Genomic DNA, 12,621 nt, shown 5'->3' on the forward strand with positions numbered 1-12,621 from the left:
CTAAGGCCAACTCTGCATCCTAATCTAGGGCCTTGATACCTGGATGGATGTGGCCAGGCTTCTGCAGAGACCTCAGGCGGCTTTTACTTTGTGGGGAGGGATGGCAGGCACGTGAGCACCCAGGGCACTTCCATGCTCTCCTGACAGGGCAAACAGTGCTGGATGGAAGGTCCAGAGGTCAGGCTACAGGCGGAGGTGGGTAGGACTGGGCCCAGGAGCACCGGGTTGACCCCGTTTCCGCTGTCCTTGGCCGTGAGTTTCTCTTCCGGCCATCCCTTGGCAGCTGCCGTCCTACCTTTAGGGTCACAAAGCACTTCCATCTGTAGGGGATCTAACTGTCCCTCTGCCCGCAGTCCATGCGTCACCCTCCACAGGGAGTGACCAAGCTGAGTGACCGTAGCTGTGATTCTTGTGGAGAACCCCGTCCCTCAACCTCTCTCACCTCTTGGTCCTGACATTTTTCATCTCTTAGTTTCTTATTCCAGTTCCTCCTCCGCTGGGTCCGGAGCAAAGGATTCCTTCCGCCCCCATTTGCGTCCCGCAGGGGTGTGGACACGTGAGAGAGGAAGTGACCGCTCGGGAAGGGCTTAGAGGTCCTGCGTCCTGCTCCACAAATGCCAGGACGCGCGTCTCTTCTCTCCATCTGCTTATCTTTTGGCTTCTTGTTCTTCTCATTACCTTCTTCTGTTCCTCTGGCTGTTTGGGGGGACCGTGGGACACAGGCAGGGAGGCCTTGTCTCCTGAAGGCAGACCCACCACATTCAACCCCGCCTCCACGTGCCCCAGCCCCTGGACGGAACCAGCCGCCTGGCCTAAGAAGCCGGAGGAAGCGGGCAAGGCCGGTCCCCTCCGGGCCAGCATCCTCCCCTGGACGGCACCCTCTCTCCTGGTCTTGCAAAGCAGCAGAGGCCGCTGAGAGGCTGCCCGGAGATTTGGGGGTAGGGGCTCGGGGCCCGCGGGCGGCGGGAAGCGGGGCTCTGGGCGAGGGGAGAGGGGAAGCGGGGCCCTGCTCCCCCGCATCTGTGCCTGGTGGCAGCTGGCCAGGCTGTGGAGTGACTGCCTGCGGCTCTCCCAGGGAAATGTGATTTCCCCTTGAGTGAAGCGGACTGTGCAGTGTGGAAATTGGCTCTTTTCTGAGCGAGCGGCGGCTGTTCTGGAGTCGGGGCGGGCTGGGGCCCGCGGGAGGCCGCGCTGGCCCCCGGAGTGTGCCGGGAGCAGCCATGTGCTGAGAACTCATTAGGGATAAATCAAACTAGTACCAGCGTGAAGCCAACACCCTCCCCCCGCCGCGCCTCCGGCCCCCACCCGCTCCGAGACCCCCCACTTCCACGTCCTCCCCCCCACAGCCAAGGCACCCTCCCCCTCGTGAGGGAGCCGGGCCCACCGGGCGCTCACAGTCACGCACACGGGCCCACAGCCCGCCGCCCAGGCCTCCTACGGGAGCCGCTGTTCATTTGCAAATAAATCTTTTTTTGTTTGGTTTTCGTTTGTTTGCCTTAGGGAGGGGGGCATTGTTAGCAAGCTTAACTTACGGCCCCAGGCCTTGCCCGGAGCTTGGACCGGGAAGTCACGTTCAGGTCTCCTATCTTCCCACCACCTCCAAGCCTGTGCCCCCCCACCCCTCCACCCTTCCATCCCCCGCCCCCCACCCCATCTCCTGGGAGGCCTCGGCTCCCCCACATTTGCCCCCCTGGGGAGAGGAGAGCACCCCGCGGCCCCAGCCCAGGGAGTGTGGCCAGAACGTTCCTTGGGCCCCATCTATCGATCGGCCTCCAGGGGTTCTGCTGCCCCCGCGGGGAAAGAAATTGTCCCTGAAGGGGTGAGCTTGGTCTGAATGGAAACTTATTTCCCCACCAACGGAAAGAAGGGAAGAGAAAGAGAAAAGCTTAAGAAAGAAAGAAGGGCTGGTGAAACTAGCTGCCGATGCCAAGGAAAAGGGCTGCTCCGCCTGCCAGTGTAGACTGACTCTGGGGGGTACTGGAACCTGCTAGTTCTTGTCATCATAACGGGGCCCCTGGCCATCACCTCTGTTTCTCCCACCCCTCCCCCAGAGCGAGTGGCCAGTGATGGAGCTAAGGAGCCCAGAGCTGGGGTGCGGGGCTCTGGCCCCTCCCCATCTCCTCCCCATTGGAGACCCCAGGGGAGGCCAGTTTCCTCAGCTGTAATATGTGTGGCTTGGGCCGAGATGATGTCCGGCCCTAACATTGTGATTCAGTGGTTGCCTGGGTCAGTGAAAGGCATTACCGGCCTCATCTGACTGGTTCAGGTATGAAGCCCTCTTTCTTCCAAATTCCCCAGGTAATTTTCCACTGAACCCCATAGGAAGCACCATATTGCCGTATTTGGAATCGCGTCTCTGTTGGGTGGGGACGGGGTGGCTTCTGGTGCCCTGCTCACCCAGGGCCCCCGTCTCAGCTGGAGGAACTAAGCCAGGCTTCAAAAGGATTCCAGGGCTGGGGCAGAAACCAGAGTGAGACTAATAAGCCACAGTTAACAGAGGCAGGGGCAGGAAGTCTGCTGAGCCCTCCCATCCATTGATTCATTCATTCATTTGGGAGAGTTTGCCGACCCACCTACTATGTGCCAGACTGTGACAGGCATCTGCTGGAAAACAAGATGAATCCGATTGGATTACACCGTCCCCCACCCCACCGCACCCCACCTCCCTCCGAATTTAGAACTGAGATTTTACTGAAAGCCACTACGACAGAACAAGGCGGGAAGGTGATGAAGGCCTTGAGAGAGGTGATGTGAAGTGCCTTCAGGTTTCAGATATTTGCGAAATCCTCCCTGCCCCTGCCAGGCCTTTCCCTGGCATCCCTGTCTTCTCCAGGAAGCAGCCACTAGGAACACCAACTGCAAACCCTGAACCCCCAGGGCCTAAAAGTCAAACCTCTCTTTCCAGAAAAGGGCTGTTCTCCTGTGTTTGTGTGTCCCCAGGAGGGATAAGGAGGGTGCTAGGTGAGGGGAGTGCAAAATGTAGGCGATCTTTCCCTAACACCCTCTCCCCGCACTCCAGCCTGGCCTGCCGCTAGCAGGGAGCCGGGGACCTGAAGACCTGGGTCTTTCTCAGAGCGGCTTCTTTGTTCCTGCAGGACAAGGGGGCTCAGGTCCTAAACAGCTGGGCAGCTGTCCCGCCCAGTGCAGGCTTGGCTGGCCCCCCTTCTTCCCATCTCAATACGCCCCTGCTCAGCAGGCCGCCCCCCACCCAGCTCTCTGACCACAGCCTGGAAGAGCAGAAGGAAGAGGCCTTGAGGGTGGGAAATGAGGCACAGGAGAGGAGGGCGGGGAGAGGGTACATAGGGATGGAGACCCCCTGGCTGTGGGTTCCAGGGCCTTGGGTTCTTCTTTCCCATAAGCTCCTGCTAAGTGGTGGTGGCAGTGTCAGCCCTCTTGGGGGACAGGCCTCACATCCCTGATCCCTTCCCCCCATCACACTGCAGCCAAGCTCCCCTTGGAGGGTGGAGGGAGGGGCCTGTAGGGGCCGCAGCACAAGGATGGGGGGGGCGTCATAGGAGGGGGGAGCAGGTGCCTTCTCCCAGCGGCCGGCCCAGGGTGGGGGTTGGGTGGGGGTGGGCTGAGACCCAGGCCAAGGCTCAGGGCCCATCTGAGCATGTCGCCTGCTAAGGAGGAGCGGAGGCGGGGGAGGGGAGGGCGGGGAGGTGAATAAATAATAGGAAATAAAACTTCATGAAGCAGAAAATAAAAGGCAGATTATACAGATGTGGCAATTTGAAGGATCATTGCCTCTGTCCTCTTTTTAACTGCTGCATCTGGAGTTTTGAAGCGGCTTATCCTCTCCCTCCCTCTGCCAGGTCCCCGCCTGGCTGGAGGCCCCCACGGGGCCAAGGCACGAGTAGGGACAGCACCTCCAACGGCTCCGCCGGTGGCATTTCCTAGCACCACACGCTGCTGCCCAGCCTTGGCTGAGCCTGCGGGGCTGGGGCAGCGGGTGAAAGGGTGGGCGGGGTGTTTTGGGGGGAAGCCCCGAGCGAGGTGTGTCTGGAGCTGTGTTTGTGTGGGGAAGGGGCACGTCTGTAAGAGAGCAGGTGTGGATGAGGACAGGGTTGGTCATGAGGAGTGGGGACAGGGCAGGGATGACAGGAGGGAACCTGGATGGCCAGGTACAGAGAGTATGAAGGGCACCCCTTGCGAAAAAGGGGCTTTGGCGGAAGGGTAGCTGGAGGGTGCAGTCTAAATCTCCCTATCTTCCTGCAGACAGCTTCTTTCTCCCTCTTCATCAAAATGCATTTGTTAAGCTTCAATTTGACACTGTGCCAGGTGCTGTATAAACAGACATGGTCCCTGCCCTTAAGGAATTTCCAACCTAAGACACACACACACACACACACACACACACTGACATTTTGTTTATTTTATTTTAAATATTAATGTATTCCTCACCTTGTTCCAGAGAGGATTCGAGACAGCTCACAGGAAATGCATGTAGTAAATTAGGAAAATACAAATAAGAAATAAAGCATCAGGCCCACGGGAAATATACAAAGAGTGGTCCTGGGCCACCGCGGTTGATCTGTAAATGAGCCTCGAGCCCCTTGGTGGCCAGGTGGAAGGACTTTCACTCTCACCCGTCCTCGTTCGCTGAATGAGAGAGTCATCGCTTTTCTGTCCACGTACTTCCTCCAGACCCTGTCCGTGTCTCACCAGACGGAGACAAAGACATCAGGAAACCAGAAACTTCCACCTGACACTGCCGGTGAGGCAGAAGCCCATTTGGCTCAAATATCCTCATAATCCTGGTACGTTGCCTCTCAAATCAGCTGTCACAGAACTGTCACAGAATCATCACTAGAAACAGGGGAGTACATCTGTATGGAAACTTACCATCTCCAGGAAGATTGAGGGCCGCGTCCTGCACAGTTAGACCCCCGGGTCTGAAAAGCAGAACAGAGATCAGAGCTGAAGGCCGACATCACGAGGCTTTCCCAGAAGCTATCCTGAAGGCCTCCGCAAGGTTGCATGCACCTTGGGGGAAGGCTGACTTCGGGGGTGGGAGAAGCAAGTGGAAGAAAGACAGTAAAAGACCATGTAAGAAAGTAGGGGAGCCAGGAGAACACGGAGGCTGGAAGCCCAGGGAGGATACAGTTTCGAGGTTTACACTTCTTGACTGTACGAGTTGGGCTCAGAGCAATGGAAACCAACATCCCCTGCTTCTACCCTTGGGAAGCCTATGTTCTACTGGGAGCGGAGACAGAAAGGAGAGGGCAAGGGATGAGAGGAGGACAGGGGAAGGGAGACAGACTTAACTGGGGGAGCAGGGCTCAAGGAAGGTCCTGGAGGAGAAGGCCTCCGGATCGTTGGTTTCCTCCCCTTCCTGGGACTAGCAGTACTCAGAATTTCTCAGCCGCTGGCCCCAGTCCCCATCCTTTGGGGTGACACCACCTCACCACCACCCCCATCTCAGAAGGTGGACTCTGATGACCCTAGGCCCCTGACCCTAGTGATTGGCTCAGAGATGGGCACATGGCTCAAAGTGGGCAGCTCAGAGGGACTCTGTTCCTGGACTTGAGTTTGAACTTTGCAAGGAGCAGATAGTTTCTATGTGCTGGACTTGCACCAAGAAGGTGGTGGCTACGAGGGCCATCTTGCTATCGTGAGTGCTGCTCCTGCCTCCTAGCCTGGGAGCTGGAGCTCAGAAGAACAGAGGGCAGTGGGGGGCCTGCTCCGCGTGGAGCCCTAGCTCGAGCGCCATCTGACCTGGATAGAGACTGTCCCTTTATGGGAGCCATTAAATGTCCTTTTTTTGCTACGGCCTATTGGAGTTAAGATTTGTTGTTTGCAACTTCCAGGCAGAGGGAAAGTCAAGGCCTCGAATTGTAAGAGCAGAACCTAAGCAGGGCCCCAAGGAGGGGAGGGCACATGTGGTAAGACTGGCAAGGCCGCGTGCTAATAGCTAACTTGCTAAGCTTTCCTTCTGTGCCAGGCATTGTTCTGAGATGTTTATGTGCATAATTATACTTATTCCTCACAAGGACCCTGTGAGGTACATGGTGTCATTATCCGCATTTGATAGAGAAGCAAACCGAAGCATATGAGGCCAAGTAACTGGCATGTGGTCAGAGAGCCACAAAAGGGACAGCTGGGACTCAACCCCGGGCAGTCTGACTCCAGGTCCCGGTTGCTGAGACCAGATCGCGCTGGGCCTCGTGCAGGGTCAGACAGGTCTGTGGGTCAGAGGTCGCTGCGAGGTGAGGGGCATGAAGGCTGAGAAGACATTGGACTTGACGATTGGGTGTCATCAGTGGTCCTTCTGGCGTGTCCCCATTTCACGGAAGGGTACAGAGGATGTTGGAAGTTGTTCACAAGGCAAACAGATAAAGGTGTGAGCAAGCGGGCAGAGGCATCCAGAAAAGTTGGCGGAGGAGTGGTTATGGAGAGTGTGGCATTGAGGAGACCCAGAAGTACGTGCAAGTACGTGCCAGCGTGCATGTGGGGGTGGGGGACAAGGGAGGGAGAAGGACCAGATGTGGGACTGCCAGGCTGTCCTAAGTTTCCAGGCCTTTCCTTTTTCTTTTTTAAACTCACAGAAAAGTTGCATAGTTACAGAGAATGTCCCCAGGCCATATGCTGACCCTACTTATCAGCCTTATTCACTCATTTCATTTTCTTAAAGCCTTTTCCCAGGCTGGCTGCCCCCCAAACCACGAGGCTTTGCCTCTTCTGCTGGTAAAGCACACTCCTCGGCCGCATGCAAGGTCCCGTATGACCCGGCCTGGGCCCACCCTTACGGCCATGTTTCCCTCACCCTGGCTAATCCCAGTCCTCCAGCCCAGCTCCTTCCAACATAGCCCACCTGTCGTCTCCATCTGACTCTGGCCGCCAAAGGAAAGGACCCAAGCCTTGGGCCTCAGTGGCCTTTCATTCTCTCCCGGTGCCCGGCAAACAACCAACAAATGAAGGTTATCAGTAGAAAGCCACACAGAACAGAGATGCTGGGACACCAGGAAGAGATCACATCTGGGGTATCACCTGGGGCGCGGCGGGCCCCGGAGGCTGAGCCCCCCCTAGAAGGGAGAGGAACCAAACTTCAGCCAGCCTCACGGAGCCTGAGCTCATCACCACGAACCTGTCTTTTCTGCAGAGACCCACCAAACCCACTTCCCAGGTGGGAAAGGAAGTGAGGGTGGACACAAGATCAGACAGAGGCCCGTGCGTTGGATCTGCCCCACACCTCAGGATTGGGACTTGGAGATCACTCAGTTTTCACTTTTGTAGGGACAGCTGTGTAGGGAACTCCAGGCCGCGCCCACACAGCTCCAGAAACCCTTTCCCTCTCCATCTGCAGGAAGATGTCAGAGTCCCAACCCTTGCTTGGCCAACTTCTCCACAAGGTGGGAGGCCCGGCCTGGACCACTGTGCGTGTCGGGAAGCGGGAGGTCCTGGTTCTGGTGATGGCCCCCGGGGACATACAGACTAACTTCCTCTTCTTCAAGGAGCAGTGCTCCGCAGCTGGGCCCCTGGGCTCCAGAAGCTTGAAAGACGCAAGCCCGCCCTCTCGTGGCCACATGTCAGAACTGCAGCCTAACCACCCAGTCTCCACCTCCCCAGGCCTCCAGGCCAAGCCAAGCCTACACAGCATTGACCAGGCAGGGCCCTGCAGTCCCCATCTCTCTGAAGGCTTCATGTTCCCCGGGGCGAAAGAGAGGCACCGGTTCTACATGAGCGAAGGTGCATCGAAGGGCCACACCTATGCACAAACGCAGGCACGCCTCTGCCTTTTATTCTGGTTTTAGAAATAAGGATACATGTTCAGTGAGGTCAAATAATCCACTCAAGGCCAAGCTTGTAAGCATCAGTCCCAGGGCAAGTCACATCCACCTGATGCTAGGTTTTCACCCATTAACTGCACATCAGTGACCCAGGCTGCTTTAAAAATACATATCCGTGACCCTGACCCAGACCTACTGAATCCGAATCCCTGAGCAAAGGGTGGGAATGGGTCTTTACCAGCAAGATAAAGTGTGGTTCTGTATGGACAGCAAGGAACCAGACCACAGGACTGTTACCTCCTGAGGCCAGAGACGTGTTCAAGTGATTCTGGAATCTGCTAGCACTGGCTCATAAGAAATGGTCAATAGTATTTGTGAAATGAATGCATGAATGAGTGGAAGGAACAGATGATTCTGAGGTCCCCCCAGCGCTGACAGCCTATAAATGTGTGACTCCGTCCCACACACATGCACGCAGACCTACGCATTCACACGCAGACACGCTTAGGCACAGGTGTGTCCTAGGATGGCCCTCCCCTTCCTCACATATGCACGCACACCTGCTTCTTTACTGGCCTGCGTTTAGTGTGTGCCCACTGGGTACCTGGCCCAGCCCTGGGCCCTGGCCAGACACCCCTCACAGTCCCCAGGGGCCAGCCCCACTTGGTAGAGTTCAGGTCCCGGGGCTGGTGACAAGCGAGGACGGGAGGAGGGGGGCCCCCCCCGTCGGGAAGGCTGGAGAGGCAGCGCGTCAGCCAGCAGGCGGCAGACAGGCAGCAGAGGCCCCTCTTGGCCGGCGGCCTGCTCGCACACTTGGCTGAACAGAGACAATGGTGGCCCGCTCCTCCAGCCCAGCCTCCTTCCCGCAGGCAGAGCCCGAGGTCCCTGAGTGTCCGGAACCTCCCCCAGAGCCCAGCTGGGAGGCAGCCAGAGGGCAGCACAAGGGGACTTCCCAGGGAGGGCAGCAAAGCCCCCTGTGAGCTGGCAGGGGGGCAGAGGGTGCAGGAGGGGGAGGGGCCCAGAAGGGACCCTGGGGCCCCTCCTCGGGAATGAAATGCAAGGAATGGGGTGTGTGGGAGGGAGCCAGGCTTCCACTGGCCCTCACAGCCCTCAGACAAGCTCCTTCCGAGAGAGCCCCCAAGGGGTACAACACCACCTCTTGCCCCTCAGCGTCTCTCAGGTCCCAACCTGGAGAACCTCCTTCCCTACTCTGGGGAAACAAAGGCCCCTTGTTCCCAGGCCTCTCCACAGAGCTCTGGAGGCCCCAACCCCTTCTGGCCCTCACTGCCCACCATTGGCTCTGCTCCGATGATTAGCAATGGGGTGTGTGACGTGGGCCTGTCTCATTTGCCCCTGGTGCACGGATGCTTACCGGGGGGGTAGGAGACAAAGGCCCAGGGTCCCAGAGTCAGCCTCACTGAGCTGAGTCCCTGCCCGAAAAGCCTACCTGTCAGGGGGTGGCACTGAGCAACCCTACCCTCTGTCACCGGGGGCTGGCTGGGTTCTCCCAGGACCTCTCACAGCAGGTCACCTGATCCCCAGAGCAAGATCTTCCTCAGGACTATGGCTCCCCTAACTTGACTGCCCAGAGGCTTCCTCTGCCCCAGCTTCTCTCTGGAAGCCCAGGGGTACTCCGATGCTCAAATGAGTGCTAAGCTGCCCCCAGGCCCAAGAAATGTGGCCACTCTGGATTGTGGAAGGGTAGAGAGTGACACGGGAGTGCAGCCAAACCCCGGACCTCCCTCCTCCCTCGGAAGTGACTGGGGACCAGGGCAGCTGGGGGCTGCCGTGGGGGTGGGCACAGCAGTTTGGGAAAGCTCCAGTGAACGCAGGAGGGAGCGAGGACCACAGGGGAACGGGGGTTGTCCTTCCGTGGGAAAGGGGTAGGCCTCGTCCCCCACCACGGACCCACTGAAACAAGCCTCCTCCGTGGGGTCTCAGGTCCACCCTGAGCAGGGGCCAGAGTCTGGGAGGTGGCGTCGGCTTCACAGCTGATTGCGGTTCCTCTTGGGGATGATCTTCCGGTAAGTTCTGCGCTCTGAGATGTTGCGCTTCACCTTGGCCGTGGTGGGGGCCTCGTCCTGGTGCAGGGACGGGCTCGAGTGGGATTTCTTCAGGCTGGGCTTGGGCTCCTGAGTGCCTCCGGCTTCCCTCCCCAGCTGCTCTTCCCACAGGTCCAGGTCATCCGAGGGGTAGTGAAGACGGGCCACCAGCAGCTGCACGTACGTCTCGTAGCGGGTTTTCTGCAACACACGGGCCCCGCCACCTTAGCGCTTCCCTGGCTGCATGCAGGGTAGGAGGAAGCTGGAATCTCGAGGGGCAGACAGCTCACACGTGTGAGGAAGAGGGCCAGACGAACAGCCAATGTCTGTCCCACGCTCCAGCAACCAGACTGCAGAACACAGCAGCCTTGCATCCGAGCCCTGGGGTTACCTGGATAGTATCATCCGGACCCCTGCCAGCCCAGCCCCATTCTAACCGCCACCGCCTTGTAGGGCTGTAACTAACGTCTCCAGAACGTGCTACATCTCTGAGACACTAAAAGACCCATAACCCGCTAGGCCTGATCTGTGCAGCACGGCGCACAAACAGCTCACATCTGTACTGAAGCCTAATTGAGTCTGAATAGCATTTTAACAATTGGCATCTGGAGAGGGAGATGCTAACTACCCTTCATCTGTTTAACACTCCCGAGGCCTCCGTAACTAGCAGCCTTGGGATACAGGTCCCAGCGTACTAAGCGCGTTCCCGTCTTCCACCCCGCTGGACCCTCAGCCCAGCCCTGGGTGGCTGGGGGGCCCACGCATCATTGTCTCTGCTCTCTACAGAGGGGAGTGAGGTCTGGGGAGGGCCGGGGGCTTGGCCACGGGTTGCAGCTGGTCACAGGCAGGGACAGGGCAGGGTGAGGCCCAGTGTGCACAGCAGTGCCCCTCACCTACTCCTCGGGCATAGGGTCCCAGAAGGTGCACGGATGAGAGACCGTAGCAGAATCTGGGTGTAAGGTGGGGCGGGGGCGGGGGGGGAGTCAGGGATAAGCCATTTTGGCATCGATCATTGGGCTAATATAAATGAGGCTCGGCCCTGACTGGAGCAGCATGTGAATTCATCATTTTCGGTCAAGTTGTTTGCCTCAGTTTCCTCATCTGTAAAGTCAGGACAACAGTCCCTACCTCAGAGTTGTCAGACAACTAAACAAGATAATAGAGGCAAGTAATACAAGCTCCATAAATATTGCCTATTAGTATTAGGTAGGTGTTAGGGGAGATCATTCAACTGAAATCGTTTTTCCTTCAATTTAGGGAAAGCCAAATACAGTATACTCTTGGGTGAAAGAAAGTTATAAAAAGAACGTCCCCTGTGAGTGTTTGCGGACAGACAAGCAGCTGCTGGGTGCCCCCACGACAAGAAGTGAAGAGGTCTGAGGGCACAAGGACACGCACACTTCGCGCAAGCCCCTGCCCGCGCGGGTGCCTACAGGGCCTCCCTCCGCCAGGGCAGCCAGGGAAACTAAGGCTGCAAGGACGGATGCGGCCACGAGAGGGCGGCAGAGGGCCCAACCGAGGGAGCGGGAGCGAGCCCGGCGGGCGGAGACTCGGCGCCTGACCTCATACTCCAGGTACTCCTTCCGCAAGCGGTACTCTTCCAACTCTCGGCTGCGGCCGCGCCGCTCCGGTAAGTTCCTCTGCAGATCCAGCAGGTCATCGGAGGCAGCGTCCAGGCAGTTCTCGTGGGATCGATGCTGCTCCTCCTGGGAGCGGGAGGGGAGGCAGAGGGGGAAGCTGTTTCTCCGCTCCCCTCCGTTCCCGAGCCCAGGTGCACAGCCCATCGCAAACCCCACTTCGTTCCCGGGCCCAGGTACGCAGCCCCTCCCTCCCACCTCCCCTCCCGTCCCGCATCCCGTGCAGCGCCCTTCCCCGCCGCACCCGGCCCTTCCGGGGGCTGTACCAGGGAGCTCTGCGCGGGGCCCACAGGCAGGATGGGCCTGACGAATCTGCGCTGGGAGCCCACCGCTGCGGGGAAGGGCGGCGCCGAGTGCGTGGCGGCGGCCAGGTTGATGCGCGCGATCCAGGAACTCATCTCCTTAGCAGTGCTGCGGGCAGAGGAGGCCGTGGGTCCCCAAGGTCACAGGGTCGGTCCCGCCCCTCCCCCCACCCCCCCAGCTTCCTGCGGTCTGCACAGTCTTCCAGGACTGCTTCAGGACCCAGCGCCTCAAAAAGCCAGAAGCGCTGCCACTGATCGAGGTGGCTGACCTCTGCTGGTGGTGTTAGTCATCCATCAAAGAGGAAAATTTGGGAAGGCAATAGATTTTAGACCAAATGTCCAAGCCAGTGCTCAGTTGCCAGAGGCTTCCTGGAATCCTCCGCTCGGAATTGGGAGGCTTGACCAGGACTTAACACACGCGGGAGGCAGATGCACTGGGGAAGCAGCCCGGGTCAGAAGAGGCCAGCAGGCAGCACCAGCCTCTGGGGCAGCCCTAGGACCCCTTCCAAAGGCTGCAGCATTCTCAGGCTTCCTGGTGAAGAAGGCCGCGCCCACTGGGTCCCGGCCAGCAGCCATCAGAGGGTGAGCAAGGGATGGGGAGAGGAGAGCGGGGGCTTTGCTGCTGTCACCCCGGGAGGACTTACGGTGCCTGGAAGAGGTAGAGCCTCCAGTCGGCAGTCCGCAGCTGGAAGACGTGTGGCTTCTTGGTGTAATGGATGGCCGGGGTGGCCAGCGAGTGGTGCACCCCCACGGGCTCGTCCACCATCTGCCCCACCAAACTCTCCTCTGCAGGGCAGTGGTCCTCTCCCTGCCACGGGGCCCAGGGGCCCAGAAAAGAGGTTATCATCTGTTGTCCACCCTCCGAACCATCCTGGGCCTTTCCCTGTTCCCCCACCCTGCCCATCAGGGG

General features: G+C 58.6%; 1 protein-coding gene across 3 annotated transcripts in view; it reads right to left on the reverse strand.

The window, feature by feature from the left end:
* Window positions 1-7,709: 7,709 nt before the first annotated feature.
* Window positions 7,710-12,621, reverse strand: part of PSD4 (pleckstrin and Sec7 domain containing 4) — a 35,232-nt gene continuing 30,320 nt past the window's right edge. For all 3 annotated transcript variants that reach the window (XM_043603957.1, XM_043603956.1, XM_043603955.1), the window contains 4 exons: window positions 12,356-12,519; window positions 11,676-11,820; window positions 11,335-11,478; window positions 7,710-9,973 (listed from right to left, as the gene is read on the reverse strand). In XM_043603957.1, coding sequence (XP_043459892.1) covers window positions 9,716-9,973; window positions 11,335-11,478; window positions 11,676-11,820; window positions 12,356-12,519 — 711 coding nt within the window. In that variant the 3' untranslated portion in view covers window positions 7,710-9,715. The remainder of the gene's footprint in view (window positions 9,974-11,334; window positions 11,479-11,675; window positions 11,821-12,355; window positions 12,520-12,621) is intronic.

The sequence above is a fragment of the Prionailurus bengalensis genome, chromosome A3 (assembly GCF_016509475.1).
Source record: "Prionailurus bengalensis isolate Pbe53 chromosome A3, Fcat_Pben_1.1_paternal_pri, whole genome shotgun sequence".
NCBI classification, from domain to species: domain Eukaryota; kingdom Metazoa; phylum Chordata; class Mammalia; order Carnivora; family Felidae; genus Prionailurus; species Prionailurus bengalensis.